Source organism: Furipterus horrens, unplaced genomic scaffold (assembly GCF_987537825.1).
Source record: "Furipterus horrens unplaced genomic scaffold, mFurHor1.1.pri manual_scaffold_4, whole genome shotgun sequence".
Taxonomy (NCBI): domain Eukaryota; kingdom Metazoa; phylum Chordata; class Mammalia; order Chiroptera; family Furipteridae; genus Furipterus; species Furipterus horrens.
The window spans coordinates 24,366,419-24,385,223 of NW_028327174.1; the positions used below are offsets into that span (position 1 = coordinate 24,366,419).

Consider the following 18,805-nt stretch of genomic DNA (forward strand, 5'->3'; position numbering starts at 1 on the left):
AGGAGACTTTAATACTACCCCACTGACTTCAATGGATAGATTTTCCAGATAGAAACTCAACAAGGAAACTGTGACCTTAATTGACACACAAGACCAGAGGGATTTAATTGATATCTTTAGAGCATTTCACCCAAAGTAGCAGAATATACATTTTTTCAAGGACACATACAACATTTTCAATGATAGTCTATATGTTAAACCGGAAAACTATTCTCAGTAAATTTAAGATTAAACATATATAATGCATCTTTTCTGGTCACAATAGTATGAAACTAGAAATAAAATACAAGAAAAAACCTAAAAAACACACAAACAGAAGAGTAAATAACATGCTACCAAACTATGAATGGGTTAGCAGTATGATCAAAGAAGGAATCAAAAGAGACAAATAAAAATGAAACCACAATGACCCCAGATCTGTGAAACATAGTGAAAGCAGTCCAAAAAGCAACACAGGCCAACCTTGCAAAAAAAGAAAATTCTCAAATAAACAATCAAACCTTATATCAAAGGGAACTATAAAAAGAAGAAAAAAGGCCAACATGAGTAGAAGAATGGAAATAATAAAGATCAGAGTGGAAATAAATGAAACAGATTCTGAAAAAAGAAAAGAAAAGAAAAGATCAAGACTAATTCTTCAAAAATATAAACAGAAACCTTTAACCAGACCCATTTAGGAAAAAATAGATAAAACCCAGATAAATAAAATTAGAAATAAAAGAGAAGAAGTGACAGCAAACACTACAGAAATACAAAAGATGATAAGAAATTACTACAAACAATTATATGCCAACAAATTGGAAGAAATGGATACATTTCTAGAAACAGTCTTCCACGACTGAATCAAGAAGAAACAGAAAATCTCAACACATGCATTACTAGCAGCAAAATCAAATCGGTAATCAAAAAACTCCCAACAAACAAGTGTCTTGAACTGGATGGCTTTACAGTTGAATTTTACCAAACATTCAAAGAAAAATTAACACCTGTATTTTCATTATTCCACAATAATTTAAAAGGAGGAAGGGATCCCAATCTCATTTTATGAAGTCACAACTATTCTGATTCCAAAACCAGATAAAAACATTAAAAAAATTATCAGCTAACATCCCAATAAGCATAGATGCAAAACTCCTCAACAAAATATTAGCACACTGAATTCAGCAATACATTAAAAATAACATACACCATGTCCAAGTGGGATTTATTTCTGAGATGTAAAGTTGGTTCAATATCCATAGATCAATCAATGTGATATATAGCACATAAACAAAATGAAGAATAAATTTCATATGATAATATCCATAGATATAAAAAAAGCATTTGACAAAATCCAGCATCCATTTATGATAAAAATTCAGCAAAGTGGGAATAGATGGAATATATCCCAACACAATAAAAGCCATATACGACAAAGCCACAGCTAACATCACACTCAACAGGGAAAAGCTAAAAGTGATTTCCTGAAGATCAGGAACAAGACAGGTTGTCCACTTTCACCACTTTTACTCAACGTAATACTGAAAGTCCTACTCACAGCAATCAGACAAAGAAAAAAATAAAAGGCATCCAGACTGAAAAGAAAGAAGTAAAGCTGTTATTATTTGCAGATGACATGACATAATATATAGGTAACACTAAAGATCCCACCAAGAACTATTAGAACTAATAAATGAATTCAATAAAGTGGCAGGATGCAAAACTGATATTCAGAAATTGCATTTTATACCCCAATAACAAACTATCAGAAGAGAAATTGAGAAAATAATTCTATTTACAATTGCACCAAAAAAACCATCTAGCAATAAACTCAGCCAAGAAGGTAAAAGACATGTACTGAGAAAATTATAAGATATTGAAGAAAGAAATTGAAGAACATACAAATAAATGGAAGTGCATGCCATTCTCATGGATAGGAGGAATTAACATTATTACAGTATCCATACTACCCAAAGCAATCAATGGATTCAATGCAATCTCTATCAAAATACCAATGGAACTTGTCACAGAACCAGAAGAAATAATTATAAGATTTATATAAAAGCACAAAAGATCCTGAATAGCCAGGGAAATCTTGAGAAAAAACAGCAAAGTTGTAAATTCCATGCTACCTATACTACAAGACTATAGTAGTCAAAACAGCATGATAATGGCATAAAACTGGACACAGAGATTAATAGAAAAGAATAAAGAACCCAGAGGTAAACCCATGCCAATGTGGTTGATTAAACTGACAAAAGAATCAAAATATACAGTGGACTAAAGACAGTTTATTCAATACATGATATGGAGAAAATTGGACAGATACATGCAAAAATATGAAACTAAATTACATTCTTACCACATATAGAAGAATAAACTCAAAATGGATTAAAGACAAATGGAAACCCCCAAACGATAAAACTCCTAGCAAAAACATAGGCAGTAAACTGTCTATCATTGCTCTTAGTAATGTAGTTTCTGATGTATCTCCACAGGCAATGGAAAATAAAGAAAGAATAAACAAATGGCACATCAAACTAAAAAAGGCTTTGCATAGCAAAAAAAAAAAATCAATAAAATGAAAAGACGACTTACTAATTGAGAGAATATATTTTCCTATGATACATCCAATAAGGGGTTAATATCCAAAATTTATAAAGAACTTATAGAACTTAACAAAAAAACAAATAATGCCAAAAAATGAGCAGAGGATCTGAATACACATATGGCTAATACACATATGAAAAGATGCTCAAAATTGCTATCAGAGAAATGGAAATTAAAATCTCCATGAGATATCACTCCCCACCAGTCAAATAGCCAACAAGTGTGGCAAGGATGTGGAGAAAAGGGAACCCTTGTGCATTCTTGGTGGGAATGCAAATTGGGGCAGCCACTGTGGAAAACAGAATGGAGGGCCCTCAGAAAATTAAAAATAGAACTATCTACGACCCAGCAATTACACTTCTGGGTATTTATCTGAAGAAATTCAAAATAGTAATTCAAAAAGATAGTTGCACCTGCATGTGCATTGAAGTGTTATTTACAACAGCCAAGATAGGGAAGCAAACTAAGTGCCCATCAGTAGATAATTGGGTGAAGAAGAGGTGATACGTATATACAATGGAATACTACTTGGCCATAAAAAATGAAATCTTATCATTTGTGAAAAGATGGACAGACCTTGAAGGTATTATACTTCATGAAATAAGTCAGACAAATAGTGCATTATTTTATTTATGTGTGGAATCTAAAGAACAAAACAAATGAGAAAACAATAGAACCTCTTCTTCTTCGTCTCTTCGTATAGATACAGGGAACAGACTGTTGGTTGATAAATGGGAGGGGGCGTGGCAGGCTGGATGAAAAAGTGAAGGGTTAATAAATACAAATTGATAATTATAAAATAGTCCTGGGGATGTAAAGTGCAGCATAGGTAATATAGTGAAAAATATTGTAATGACCATGTGTAGTTCCAGGTGGGTAGTAGAATTATCAGTGGGATCAATTTGTAAAGTATATAAATGTCTAACCACTATTCTGTACACCTGGAGCTAATATAAAATAATGTTGAATGTCAACTGTAATTGAAAAATTAAAAAAATTTTAAATGTGACTCAACAACAAAAAGAAGGAGAAAAAGCTTTCTTTTAAAAGCAGTTTCACATTACAAGAAAACTTATCATTCAAAGATGTGGCAGACATATTTTCTGGGCTATTTAATTAAGAACAAAAATGGAATTCCTGCTTTTTATGGGTTTTGATCACAATCAATACCATATTGATGAATAAAATAATTAAATAGCTCTGATTATAGTAAATTTATTTTTTATTTCTTCGTTTAGCTACTCAGAATTATATTGTACCTTCTCCCTGTGTCAGGTTCACTGTGTACTCCAATGGCACTTTTTAAGGACAAGCATGTCTCTGGTAGAGCCAGAAATTAAGATCTCCTTGAAACACCAAGGAATTGAGGTTAGTCCCACATAAATGCCATGTCAGTCATAGAATAAAAATTCAGGTTCTACTGCTCTGACTCCATTTCTTGGGCTCTGTTAATTAGAACATAATACTGAACTACCAATAGAGTTAATGTGCAAAAATCACAGTCTTTCCATCCTGTTTCTTGGCTAAGATTACAGTTGGCTGAGCTCTTTTGATAGTTAAGCTTTTATTTTGACTTCAAATACTCTTTTTTATGTTTTGTTTTGTGTCCTCCTTACTATCTTACATAGTTTTCTCTGCTACTTCATGTCAACACCACCATCATTACATCAACCGCTTCTTCTCACAAATACTGTAAGAGGGCACATTACAAGGCTGGTCATAAATATTTGATAGGTGAATCCAAACGCAATTGTGAGATAAGTTTTCCTGGGTAGCTGTGCTTCTGATTTGAAACCTGTTAAAATAAAAGACAATGAGGTGGTTAGGATAAGCATTAAGAATACTGTCTACTGTCTACACAATGCTGAAATAAACTGGTAAGGATATTGGTAAAAAAGAGTTTCTGAAGTGTCTACGTGATTGAAAAAGAGGACTTGAATTTATATTATATCGGCTCTCAGATGTAACCTGAGAATATATTAGAAGATAATGTGAGACAATTACAATAACAACCATGGGTAAGTGGACACATGGCTTTGTCCTATTTGCTCTTCAGTTTCCTGAAGGAACAGTATTAAGTCAAGCATCACTGAGCCTCCATGTAAAAGCTGCAGTTTTATACTCTTCATCTTGTGTATTTATCTCTCCTCAACCCTGGGCTTGGAGAACTGACATGATTCTTCTGTAAAAACATTTAGGCTAAGGGCATGAAACAATTTGATCCAGGCTTCAGGAAGAATTCTGACCAGTGTTCTCTAATTTTTTTTTCCTTAACATCCAAGAGTTTGGGGAAATGGACAGAGCTAGATTAAGTTACAGCCACCCAGAAAACCAGGGCAGAGTAACATATCACAATATTACTTTGGAACACTCCTGTGATTTTAGAAAGAGCACATTATTTCTGATATATCTTGGCAGGCAAGGGAAACAGAAGAAAGAATAAACAAATGGCACTACATTAAAGTAAAAATTTTTTCACAGTGAAAGAAAACCATTAAAACAAAAAGACAATCTACTTACTGGGAGAAGATATTTGCCAATGATACATTGGATAAAGGGTTATTATTCAAAATTTGTAAGGAACTCATACAACTTAACAACAAAAACAAACAAACAAACAAGTTAAAAATGGACAGTGGACCTGAATACACATTTCTCCAAAGAGGACATGCTGATGTCCCATAGACATATGAAAAGATGCTCAAAATCACTAATCATTAAATAAGTGAAACTGAAACCACCATGAGATATCACCTCACACCCGTCAGAATGGCTATCATCAAGAAATCAACAAACAAGTGTTGGCAAGGTTGTAGAGGAAAGGGAACCCTTGTGTATTATGGTGGGAATGCCGACCGGTGTAGCCACTGTGGAAAGCAGTATGGAGTTTCCTCAAAAAATTAAAAATGGAGCTGCCTGATCACCCAGCGATTTCACTTCTGGGAATTTATTGAAAGAAGAAAGCCGAAACACTAATTCAAGAAAATATATGTACCCCTATCTGCATTGCAGTGTTATTTACAATATCTAAGATAGGAAGCAACCCAGATGCCCATCAATATATGATTATATGAAGATGAGGTGGTACATATATACAATGGAATAATATTTGGCCATAAAAAGAATAAAATATTACATCTTGTGACAACATGGATGGACCTTGAGGTTTTCATGCTAAGTAAAATAAGTCAGACAAAGAAAGACAAATACCATATGACTTCACTTATATGTGTAATCTAAAGAACAAAATAAACAACAACAATAAAAAAACAGAAACAGACTCACAGACACAGAGAACAGAATGATGGTTGTCAGATGGAAGAGGAAGTTGGAGGGAGGGCTGGGTGAAAAAGGTCAAGAAATTAAAAAGCACAAACTGGTAGTCAATAATATTGTAATAAAGCAGGTTGCTAGGTGGGTCCTAGCATTATTGGGGTGATCATTTCATAAAGTATATAAATGTCTAGCCACTATGTTGTACACCTGGAACTAATATAAAATAATATTGAATGTCAAAATAAGAAATAAAAGGTTTTTACTCCATGTAACAAAATAGAAAGAGTCCACTAGTCATGTGTTAAAATAACAAAATTCAAGACAAAAAAATGTTATAGAAATATAGGATATATATTCTGTCAAGACTGTTAATAAAGTTACTATGCTGAAATCTTTAAGTGGTCTTAAAATGAAAATATGATCATGCTCAGAAGTTTGTCCTGGTTCTACCCAATGGTGCCTGCCAGAAGCAAATGAAAAGCCACCCTGTGAACTTCAAATTAATTCTAGAAACATTTAAGGCCAGGGGAGGGAGGACGGGGGCTAGGTAGAGGTAGGCAAAGGTGGGAGGCAGGGATTAGGGGCATCTGTAATAACATCAACAATAAAAAATGATATAATGTTAAGCACACTGTCAAAAATAATAAGGCATATAAGAAAACAAATCAACATGAATGAAAAATAGAAAAAATATAGTAGAAAGAGAAAGACTTGAGAATAAGACATTGGAATTATCAAAGGTAAATGTTAAACAACTATACTCTGTATTTTTGGAGTAAAAAGACAATATTGCAAATGATGAAAGGAAGCCAGGAATTGCAAATAGTGATGGGGTAGATTTTAGAAAAAACTAAGTTGTAATTATAGAACTAAAAATTTCACTAAACAAAATTTAAGTTAATAAATACTTTTAACAGCAGAATAGCAACAGATGAGAAAAATTAATTAACTGGGAGACATATAAGAAGTAAAGAAAAAGATTAAAGAAAAAGGATAAAAATGCAGGAAAAAGCAAAGAAGACATATAATATTGTCAATGGTTTGATAATGCACATAACTGAGATCCCAGGAGAAAGAGAAGAAAGATGGGTCATTTGGAGAAAATATGACTGAGTTATGCCAAATCTGAAAAGTAACATAAAATTTAAAACATTCATTACCTTCAAACAGTTGAACTCCTTAAAACAATAATAAAAATAGAACACATTATAATAATATCTTTGAATGGCTGAGAGAAAGTTACAAATGTCTAATGTTAAAATAAATATTTTTTAGAAAATTTGAAATAACGCCATTTCAGGCAAATAGAGAATTCACCTTTAAAGAGTAATCTTTAAGTTTAGGGAAAATGACATAAAATGGAAGGTAGGGGAGGCAGAAAGGAAGACGAAACAAAGAAAACATTAATATATGTGGGAATATCTAGATGAATTGACTGCATAAATCTATACATCGAAGCCTATATACATCTAATTTCAGCACAGCAACTAAAATGTTTGCAGAGTTGTAAAGAAAATCACAGTGGAAGATTTTCATATAGTTCTTTCATTATGGGAAGAAGAAGCAGATAAAAATCAGAGCACTTCAATCACACTTGGTGTGTTCCTTTACCACAATGGGATTAAGCTGAAACTTAAAAGGATAATTATAAATATAAAGATATAAACGAATTAAGAAATACATTTTAAAGGAACTCATAAGTCAAAGAACAACTCATGATAAAAAACAGAAAGTATTTCAAGGTGAATTGCAACAAAATTTGAGAAAAAGAAAGTATGAGTTATAGGAATTAAGCATCCATAGAAAATGTTAGAGAAAGAATAGTAAATTCAACAACAACGACAAAAAAGAAAAAATAATTGCATAAAGGAAGTAATAAAAAAAGAGAATTGAAATTAATGAAAGAAAAATTTAAAAGACACAGGGGGAGAAGGAGAGATTCAACTAAGCCAAAATTTCTTTCTGAGATTGATGGGCAAAAAGAAAAAGGGAAAAGAAACAGTCATGTATATATAGATACACACATACACTTGCACCCTAATAACTTAAAAGGGGAACATAATTTCATATTCTGCAGTTTTGAGGGGGGCCTATAAAACCCAGAATTTATTTATAAAAATTATGTATTAATTTTTATATGTTCAAATTTCAGTCACCTTTAAAGTACTCTCCATTTGAAGCAATACACCTTGCAAGGCATTTTTTCTACTGCTTAGTTTTTGAACTCTGATTTTGATGCCTTTTAGTGCTTCTGCCTTTTTTGCTTCACCTCTTCCACATAGGCAAAATGTTACTCTTTGAGAAATTTTTTTATTCAGGGAACAACAACAAAAAAAATGTCACTTGGGGAAAGATGTAGGGAATACAGAGAGTGGAGCATGGGGGTCATGTCGTTTTTTGGTCAAATACCACTGAACACTCAGCACTGTGTGGGCAGGTACACTCATAAATCACCCATCATGAAATGGGCAAATGCATTGAAATAGTCTTCAAAAAAATCCACTGAGCCCTGGCTGTTATGGCTCAGTGGATTGAGTGCCAACCTGTGAACCAAAAAGTTGCTGGTTTGATCCCCAGTTCAGGCCAGGTCCCAATTGGGGCCCTATGAGAGGCAACTGATTGACGTATCTCTCGCACAACCATGTTTCTCTCCCTTTCTCCCTCCCTTTCCCTCTCTCTAAAAAAATAAATAAATAAAGTATTTTTTTTTTAAACTTCACTGAAGCTGAGTGCAGCCTCTCACAGCAACACCGGCTGGTGTGCTGATACACATGAGTTCTTGGAACACTCACCAAGCAGGGGGAGCCTGTACTACAAGGGGCCTGCCCTACAGAAGATAATTCCAGTTTGAGGTGGTTCCCTCCAGTTTGGGGGAATCCCCCCTCATATTAAGAAGAAAATTAAAAAAAAAAAAGAAAGAAAGAAAATGGATGATCATTATGGTGAGAAAGATTTCAACACTTTGCGATGGTTAATTTTATGTGTCAGCTTGACAGGCCACACCCACATTAAGCAATATTTCTGAATGTCTGTGAGGATGTTTCTGGATGAAATGAGTGTTTGAATCCGTGAGCTCAGTAGATTGCCCTCTCAATTGTAAGTGAGCATCATCCAATCCATTGAGCACCTAAACAGAAAAAAAAAGGGGGGAGGAAGGAAGAATCCGTCCCTTTTTTTCCTGCTTCATCTCATCTTTTCCTGCCCTAACACTGGGTTTTACACAATCAGCTTCCCTGGTTTGCAGTCCTTTATATTTGGATGAGTTACACCACAGGCTTTCCTCGGTCAACAGCTTGCAGAAGGCAGATCATGGGATGTCTCGGTCTCCATAATCATGTGAATCAGTTCCGCATAACAAATCTCTGTATATGACTTCTTCCTCATTGTCGTGTATTAGGGCTCTCCAGAGAAGATCTATGTTGATCTATGTAGGTCTCCTATTAGTTCTGTTTCCCTGAAGAACCCCAATCAATACACAGACAATGAGGAAGAATTTATAATCATGCAAGTGTGAAAAATGTTTGAGAACTTTATAAAATATGCAATGCAGCTGCTTTTAAAATTAATGATAATAGTACGTATTACATGTTTACTATGTGCAAAACACTATGTTAAGTTATTTTACTTTTATTTCCTTTATCTCCCAATCCTGAGAGGTAATTTCTATTTTTATTCTTATTTACAGATGAAGAAAGAGGGTCTCTGATAGGTTGAACAATTTATCCAGTTTCATAAGTGAGTGGGCCAATCACTGATTCAAGCTGAGACATGCCTCAAAAGCCCATGTTCTTAACCACAGTTTTACACTAACCAACAGTGACTGCTCCTTACTGAGCAATTTCTAGTTAGTGGCAGGTGTCCTCCTGGTGAGAGAGCTGAGGAAACACTTGTGCTGATAGCACTAAATGACCACGCAGCAATTTTTGACTATACGCTCCTCTGTTACCCTCTTCTTTTTTTTTTTTTTCTTGGCTCACTTTTCCTTTTGCTCCATCAATATTCATGGTCCTCTTTGTCTTTCTTATATATGGTCGACAAATCAGATTTTAACTGCTTGACATGCTCTTCCCTTTCTGAGAAAAGGTATGAGACTTCGTCTCTCTAGATACTTACAAGTTAGAAGAGAACATTGAGCCATCCTCCCAGAGCCATGGTCTTTCAGTCTGAGGGCGAGAGAGCCCTATCCAAAATGAATTATCAGGGTAGGAAGACACTTGCTCTTCTATAAATTTCTGTAGGGAAACATAAATACAAATACATGTCAAGAAGAGAGAGAGAGAGAGAGAGATAAACAGAGATGATAGAGATAGAGGCAAAGACACAGAAGAGATGAGAGAGATCCTTATAGACATTGAGAAAGAGACAAATTGAATCACCTTGGTGAAGGACGCATGTGTGCACTGGCATCAACCTCGAGAGAAATGCCAATTCTGGAGTGCCACTGAGTGTCTCAAAAGGCATATCCCATTTATTCAGAGCCATCGTTATTTAATTTTCCACAAAGAATATATCCATAATGGCAAAATTGTACCAGCTCTATTCAATCTACCTGTCAAAACTCAGTCTCCTAGGCAACTTTCATGGATGACTGGTCACTATCTTTTCCTCAAGTTAGAAATATAAATTTATAGAACCTTTGTCAAGAAATGCCTCTCAGAGCTGGATGACAACATAAAAGTAATTTAGGGTGATTGAATGTTTTATGAATAATTAATCTGGGGTTTAACAATGATAGTTGAATTGTTGACAAATATAGCACATATAGTGGTGATTACAGGAAGTTTTAAAATCCAGACAGACTTCCAGTTCCTTTTTTTCCTTTGCCTTACATAAGCATTTATTAATTCTTATGTGAACTACAACTGTTAGGTAAAATTAAGAAATTAAGGTAGTGAAAATTAAGGTAGAAATTATAGATTGTTTAGATTTATAGTGTAAAATGTTTCTTGACTATTAACCTTTCTTATAACACATCTAAGTTCTCACCTTCATTAATAATGCATTGTAAGTTTCACCTTTCCTGAAAAATGTTTTGTGTCCACAGAGATCTCTCTCTGAATTCCTATCACATTTGTTGTCAGTACCAATATTTAACTTTTAACAGCTGTTGTTTATTTTTTCTTACAAATTACATGAGCATTGAAATATCAAGCTTACTTTTAAAACCTCTTTACCTTTCACAGTATCTTGTAAGGAGTAAATGATTTATAAATGCTATTTTTCTTGATAATTATGATGACAAGGGGGAGAATGTTCTACCATCAAATTTAAAAATTAAAATCTAAACCCACAAAAATGAGTAGTGACCTTATTATAATGGTCATGCAAACTTGTGGTGTATTTGAAAGGATCTGAATTAAAATACAATGTGCTTATTTTCTAAGTTAATTAAAAGAAAAGCATATACCAAAAACATTACCCATTTATTGCATGCTATTATTATAATTATGGAGATATTAAAAATTACTTTTTCTTAGGGAAGATTATTATTACCTGGCATCTATCTCTACTTTTCTGCTCAGTATAGATCACAAATAGTTATAACAGAAATTTACACTTACCAGTTCTTCTGAACTATCTATCTTCAGGAGATAAGAACCCAGTTGAGAGCAATGTCCTTTACTTCTATTCCAGGAATCCATTGTTGTGCTAACTAGATAACAGCTATTCTCATGTGCAATCCAGTTAGGGGAACAAGAGCTGGAAAGCTCTCCTGGCAATAAAAGACAAATATGATGTGGTTTATATCATAATACTTCACTCTTTTAGTGCAAGCACCATGCTTCTGAGTGCACAATAAATAATTAGTGAATTGCCAATAAAATATTTCATTTTCAATTCAAACAATAAGAATATGACTTTACAAAAGAGGTCATGTTGAAATGCCCCCATTCAATTAGGATTAAAAATAAATTAACTATAAAAGTGTTTCACACAGTCTGCCTTTCTTTTCTTCTTGTCTCTCATTCTTTCAAATTCATCCCAGAACTCCCTTTCTTCATAACTCTTAAAATAAATCAACTCAAAATCAATCATTAGGCACACAGTAATTTCACATTAACTTATTTTACAAGGGTGAGATCCATTTCAGAAGGCAATTTCCCAAATGATAAAAGTATAAGAACAATTATTTACATTACATAGTATTTCTGTTTTGTATTACTAGCTACTTGATAAAAAGCATGAGGAAGTATGGGTCCAGAGATGGGAAATTAAAATCAAAATGTTGTCACTGTCAATTATGATTAAATTAGAAGTAAAGATCAAGTGTGTATAAATTGTAATAAAATCAGTGAAATTGTATGATGAAAGAAAAACAAATGTAACCAGAGTTTTTGGAACATAGCTATTAGGTTTATCTCTTCTATATGTGTGTAATTTTGCCTTTTAATTCTCACCAACATTTTTCTTCTTTCTTTTATCTCCCTCCCCCTTTCTTCCTTTATGATGTGCTACTTCTTATTCTTACTGTATCACTTTAAAATGTCAGTACCCCAAGGCAGAAAACCTATTTCAAATTATACAATCTCCTGTAGGCCTAAACACATAGACAGTGATAAGTAAGTTACTGACCTGAAAAGAAAAATATCCAACTTAGAACTGTCCAGCCAAATGCATTGGGTATTTATGACATTATTTTATTGTATATAGGACAGGGGCATAATAGACTGAAATAATACTGATGTGTGCTTTCCTTGAATGCACAATCACTGCATGTAAAAATGCCCTCTTCACCTCCCCCTCCAGGCCATTACACTAATAATTAACCCTCCTGAATCAATAATTCCATTCATCACTTAATTCTGCCCTTGCCTGTGGTTGTGAGTATCTTGGTAGAAGCCACATTCTCTTCTAAAGATGATTGTGTGGGTTGATTGTGGTTCTCTTTATTTCTTGGTGGAAAATTGTTATTCTTCAATGGGTTGTTTCCTGAATTGGATCTCCAAATACCTTCATTTACCAACAACAATAATAGTGACAAAAGGTCATTCTACTACACTTGAAAATTAAAATTCCAAAACTCCTATTTTTGTTGTAATATAAAGACAAATTCAAAAGAATATATGCATCCCTATGTTCACCTCAGTGTTATTTACAATAGCCAAGATTTGGAAACAATGAAGGTAACCATCAATAGACAAGTGGATAAAAAGTTGTGGTACATATATATAATGGAATATTACTCAGCCATAGACAAGAAAGAAAGAAAGAAAGAAAGAAAGAAAGAAAGAAAGGTAAGAGGGTGTTATGCTAACTGAAATAAGTCAGACAGAGAAAGATAAATACCATGAGATTCACTTATATATGGAATCTAAAGAACAGAATAAACAAACAAATAAATTAGAAATAGATTCCTAAATACAGAAAACAGATCGATGATTGCTTGGGGAAGAGGGTAAAAAGGTGAAGGGATTAAGAAATACAAAGCAATAGATTTTTGATTAATGATAAAGAGATAGCACATTGTCAATGAGGAAGTTAAAATAGATATTAAGTGAATAGGTAAAATAGATAATAGATAGATCAAATAAGTGAAAAAAGAAATAACTTCCTTAAAGGTGGTATAGTTTAAAAAAGACAGAAAGAAAAATGACGCAGTTAGAGAAGAAGAAAGAATAAGTAAGGAGAAAGCAAGAAGCAAATGGAACAAAGTCAATTAGAGCCATACTAGATTTGTAATAATAATAAGCTTCTATCTTTCTTATATATTTTTAAAATGAGAGCTCCTTAACAACCTGCCCAGTACTTGTAACATAGACTGTATTCAATAAATGTCTGAGTAATTAAGGAATCTAATAAAGACTCTCTGAAAACAAAATAATACTTTATTGACAATAAGATGCAGGAGACATAAAGTCTAATAAAATTTATTCATTCATTATAAAGTATCTCCTTAGTACTTAGTAAGTGCCTCAGGTAATTTCTGGTACTATTCAACTGAGTGTAGATTAAAGATAAGGTATAAAACAATTTTCTCAAGTCATGAGACATAAAAATAGCTTATAGTCTCATTAGGGAACTTTTTTATTAGGAAGGTACACCACTTTGTACTTTGTTTTACACCTCCACTGGTTTCCTTCTATTCATATATCCCGGTAATTCCAGTTCTTCAAGCAAGGTAGTACAGCAATGTAGTTCAGAGCATGAGATTTTTAGACAGATTGACTAAATTCCCAATCATGGTCCCGCCACTAACTAGTTTACAATTTTAGAAAAGTAAGTTAGCCCTCCAGTCTCTCATTTCCTTAACAAATAAAATCAGAATTAACAGCACCAGTTCAGTAGGGTTAAGTACAGACTAAATTAGGCTGTGTATATCAAGCTTTTAAAAGAGCTTGATAAGTGCTTATTAAACATCTGCTGTTGTTCATTTTCCCCAGCAATACTTACCCATTGTACCCAGGACCACAGCTATCACCAGTATCACCAAGCATAGGGTTCCCAGAGTCACAGCAATGGTACGCCAAGGAGGAGATGCAGCACAGGGTCCTGAAGGAGCCAGAGGGAGCAGGGATTGAATGAAGAAATAGGATGGTGGATCATGGAGCACTTCAATTCTACAATTTATCCAAATCTGGAAAATTCTAAAGTGAGACATTAATCATTGATACCCAGATAATCTAGTTATCTGGGTTCTGAAAATGTAATTTAAGCACAATGCTTTGATAGCTATGCACACCTAGTTTCAGTTCCATTTTGATGTCTATTGATTTTGACACTACCAAGATACTTGAAATCTCACTCATTCTTAGAACAGACAGCTTAATGTAGGGAAAATAACACTGATTAGTAAGGATGATCTTCTCTTTACATAGATGTTACTTGACTTTGAGCAAATTTCTTCCTTTGTTTTTTCATTTCTCTTTGTGAAAAATGGGGTAATAATACTTTAAAGGATTACTGTGGGAATTAAACAAGCTAACACATGGAAAAGCATCTAGTTTAGACACTACTAGAAGATTGTAGGTACCTCACTGTTTGTCTACACATGTGCATAAACACACACACACACGCGCGCACACACACACACACACACACACACACACCTCCCTACCTCTTGCATCATCCAGTTTTTCCACTCTTCACCAAAATGTTGCCCAAGAAAAGAATTGTGCAAGTGGAGGAAGCCAAATAATTATGCAATGTGAATGACCAGAAAGCAGAAGAGAGAAAATTATGATGTCAAAGCTAGTGAATAATCTTTCTTGATACCAGGGAACTTATTTTATGTTAACCTCACCACACCAAGAACATGGTTTGCCTTTGCTGAGAATAAGCAGTAAGAGCAGAGGAGACTAGATGGCTAATTTTAGGAAGAAAGAGACTTTTTAATGCTCTTCATATTTTACTTCTTTTACATTTTAAGAGTTATGTTTTATTAATAGGACCTTTTTACCTAACACATATGTTTTTCCTCACTAGTATACAAAGAACTGCCTTTGTTTAAAAAAATCCAAACCAAACTTTTACCACACACACAAAAATTCTGATTCAGGATTCTAAACCCTGTAACTTCCAATTTCCCTTTGGCCTTTACCACAAAATCACAGGTTTCTTTTTACCTCTCACCTCTCTTAAATCTTTTCATTCTTCTCTCTTTTTGTAAAGCTTGTATTCATTTATTTTTAGAGATAGGGGAAGGAAAGGAAAAAGAGAGGGAGGGAAACATCATTGTGTAAAAGAAACATCCTTCTGTTTGCATCTCGCATGTGCCCCAATCAGGGACTTGACTTTCAACCCAGGTATGTGCCCTGACCTGAAAACAAACTGGCGACCTTTTGGTTTGAGGGGCAATGCTCAACCAACTGCGCTGCACCAATCAAGGTTCATTGTTCTCTTTCTTATTTCCAATATCCTGATTTTTTTATGTATAAACTTCTGCAACTTTCCTTGATCTCCATTCTACAATTTGCTTCTATCAAACAAACATGTCACTCCTATTGAAATTCATCTTTGCAGTTCATCATACTTATTACAAGCTCCTCACTGCTGACCTATTTCTATAAAACAAATATTTTCTGTCATCATTATAATTAATTTAAATAATAATTAGTCACTGAATAGTTGTCATGAGAAAAAGCTTAGTGCACAAATTATCTTTAGTGGCTTCTGAAAACCTTTTAACATACATTAATAAAACCCCTACAAATCAAAAGTCTCTTAAATTTTCTCTACTTCAGTGTTTTAGTTGATGAGAATGAAACTATTGAAAGCAGAAAGAAAAAAATACCTTTCCCTGAAGACACAGGTCTCCTGGTGACGCCTTGAGAGCTAAAGTCTAACTGAGTATATCCATCTTCATCCAAATTTTCCATTGTTTGATCGTTCTATCGAGTTTCTCAGCTGGTACAGCATTTGAGAGTTCTTTGCTTTTTTAAGACAACTGTCTGTGGACAAAAGAGGATCTATGAGTCAGATCACGTGAGATACACATTTACTGAGCTTTAACAAGTTGAGCTTAAAGTAGTTTAACCAGTTATCCAAAAGCAGGAAATGCAAAGTATGCTGTAAGTTTCCATCTGTCCCTTTAGATCTTGTTGCTGAGGCTGACAGCTTTTAAGAAAATTATGGGCAGCACAATAAATAAGTCTTTATTTCAGGACCAAAATAAGAAACATGAAAACATTAATATCATGTGCTATTTTCATTATTCTCACAAATAAATTTGACATCATTAAATTGACTTGGTCTATGTAAACTATTAAACAAGTCTGGTACCTTAAGTTAACCATACATTCCTTTTACTATATAGTCATTCATTTATTTATGTACTAATTCATTCACTAAACATATATTGAATGCCCATCTTTTCAAATGGCAGGAGCTGGGGATATAAGGATAAATGAAGAAACTCATTGTCTCATACAGGAAACCTACAGATAGGCAGATGAAGGATGCCATGAAGAGGTACATTGTTGTAACAACACAGAGACTAAATAAATTTCCTGACTTTGTCTGGGATTAATAATATGAAGTAGTAAGCAGTAATTATTTATTGAAAAATTACTATGAGCTAGGTATTACCCAGTGAACATGTATTCTTATTCAATGTTAATTTCCCAACAACTCCATGTAATAAGTATTATTTTTATTTTTTTTAAATAAAAAGGATAAGACAGAAATTTTAGCCCCTTGCTAAGTTTTAAGAAGCTAATAAAAATATTGAAGCAAGGAATCAAAACAAAATCTACTCTTGCTGGAAAACTTATAGTTTTTTCTGTTTTGCTACACTGCTCCCTTCACCATTTTGTACACTTATACTGCAAGGACCATTATGAAGAATTCTGGGACTGAAATATTATGCTAAGTGTTTCATTTTTTCTCTATTCCAGTTACCATAGTAGTGCCCCCCCCCAGACACTTATCAATGCTGGAAACTAGAGAGATACCCAAACCATTTACAAAATTTTGAAGTAAAAGAAGCAAATGAAATGAAGGAGGTGTATGAATGACACTGAAGCAGTGAGGACAGATTTCCTTCAGTAATATGATCACAATAGAGAAGAGGACCCAGCTTAACTGAACGCAACTTCCCCAAAACGGAGACTTTTTAAAGTCTGGAGTATGCTAAGGAAAAACCACGGAGTGGTATTAAGGGGGGCTAATCCATATGACTAAGCCATCTGGATTTGTTTCTGTTTGTTTGTCTTATTTTGTTCTTTTGTTTTCATCACCATTTATCCCCCCATACCCTCTCCCACCGCCACCCACCGTCACCCTCCACCCTTCAATCACCACATTGTTCTACATGCCCATGAGCTCTTCCTCTTTATTTTTTTCTTTTTTGCTCAATCCCTCTGCCCCAAGCTTGCTCTCTATCTATGAGTCTGTCTCTCTTTCACTTGTTAGTTCAGTTTGTTTTTTAGATTCCACATATGAGTGAAATTATATGGTACTTGCCCTTCTCTGACTGGCTAATCCTGCTTAGCATAATATTGTCTAAAACAAAGAATATGAGGTCTGTCCATAAAAAGTTCAACTATCGTTAATATAACGAGAATGGTTTGTGTGACATTGATGTAACCTGGCTGTCAAGGAGAGTGGACTGGAATGTGCATGCGTGAACAATGACAGCTTTACTGTACCAGTCAGTGGAGGCAGTAGACACCATTGAGTGAACATGTGTATTGTGCGGCCATCACATTAAAAAGTGATTGAACAAGTAGAGCAATGAATCTGCATCAAATTTTGCATTAAGCCTGAACATTCCTCCATGGAAACTATACAGATGATTCAGAAGGCCATAGGTATGGGCAAGTAGTGACTGACAGCTTCGTCGTGACAATACACCTACTCATGTATCACAACTCGTATATGCAGAATTTTTTGGCAAACCATCAAATCACCCAGGTGACTCAGCCTCCCTTCAGCCTAGATTTGGTGCCCTGTGACTTCTGGCTGTTCCCAAAACTAAAATCACCTTGAAAGGGAAGAGACTTCAGATCGTCAGTGAGATTCAGGAAAATACGACGGGGCAACTGATGGTTATGGGAGAACCGTCTGAGGTCCTAAGGTACCTACTACTATGAAGGGGACTGAGGTGTCATTGTCCCATGTACAATGTGTTTTATACCTTGTATCTTCTTCAATAAATGTCTCTTTGTCACATTATATGACTGGATACCTCTGGACAGACCTCATACACTGGGAGGAATAAGCAGTAGGTTAGATAAAGTAGAGTACTGAGTCAGCAATTTGGAAGACAAGTTAGAAAAAAACACCCAATCAGAACAGCAGGAAAAAAAAAAAAAAAGAATTTTTAAAATGAGGATAGTTTAAGGAACTTTTGGGACAACATGAAGTGTCACAACATCTACATTTTAGGGGAACCAGAAGGAGAAGAGAGAGCAAAGGATCAAAAACCTATATGAAGAAATAATGACTGAAAACTTCCCTAACCTAGGGAAGGAAAGAGACATACAAGTCCAAGAATCACAGA

At 34.3% G+C, this 18,805-nt stretch overlaps 1 protein-coding gene across 4 annotated transcripts; it reads right to left on the bottom strand.

The window, feature by feature from the left end:
• Window positions 1–3,876: 3,876 nt before the first annotated feature.
• On the bottom strand, window positions 3,877–16,250 carry CLEC7A (C-type lectin domain containing 7A). 4 transcript variants are annotated; one of them, XM_090275419.1, is made up of 6 exons: window positions 16,097–16,250; window positions 14,257–14,355; window positions 12,679–12,816; window positions 11,427–11,578; window positions 9,979–10,097; window positions 3,877–4,384 (listed from the first exon to the last, which is right to left on the bottom strand). In XM_090275419.1, the coding sequence occupies exons 1-6, from the start codon at window positions 16,179–16,181 to the stop codon at window positions 4,252–4,254; spliced, it is 726 nt and encodes a 241-aa protein (XP_090131545.1). In that variant the 5' UTR covers window positions 16,182–16,250; the 3' UTR covers window positions 3,877–4,251. The 4 variants fall into 4 exon arrangements, with proteins under 4 accessions (XP_090131545.1, XP_090131546.1, XP_090131547.1 ...); XM_090275420.1 differs by lacking the exon at window positions 12,679–12,816; XM_090275421.1 differs by lacking the exon at window positions 9,979–10,097 and having other exon boundaries at window positions 4,236–4,384.
• Between the last annotated feature and the right edge of the window lie 2,555 nt (window positions 16,251–18,805).

What these genes read in the sequence shown, in the direction of transcription:
- CLEC7A (XM_090275419.1), bottom strand. Translation starts at nt 16,181, where the DNA reads ATGGAAAATTTGGATGAAGATGGATATACTCAGTTAGACTTTAGCTCT. An exon ending in ACCTGTGTCTTCAGGGAAAG is followed by an intron (nt 14,356 to 16,096) that starts GTATTTTTTTCT and finishes TGGCTCCTTCAG; the next exon opens with GACCCTGTGCTGCATCTCCT. An exon ending in TAGATAGTTCAGAAGAACTG is followed by an intron (nt 10,098 to 11,426) that starts GTAAGTGTAAAT and finishes GTTTCCCTACAG; the next exon opens with AAATTTATAGAAGAGCAAGT.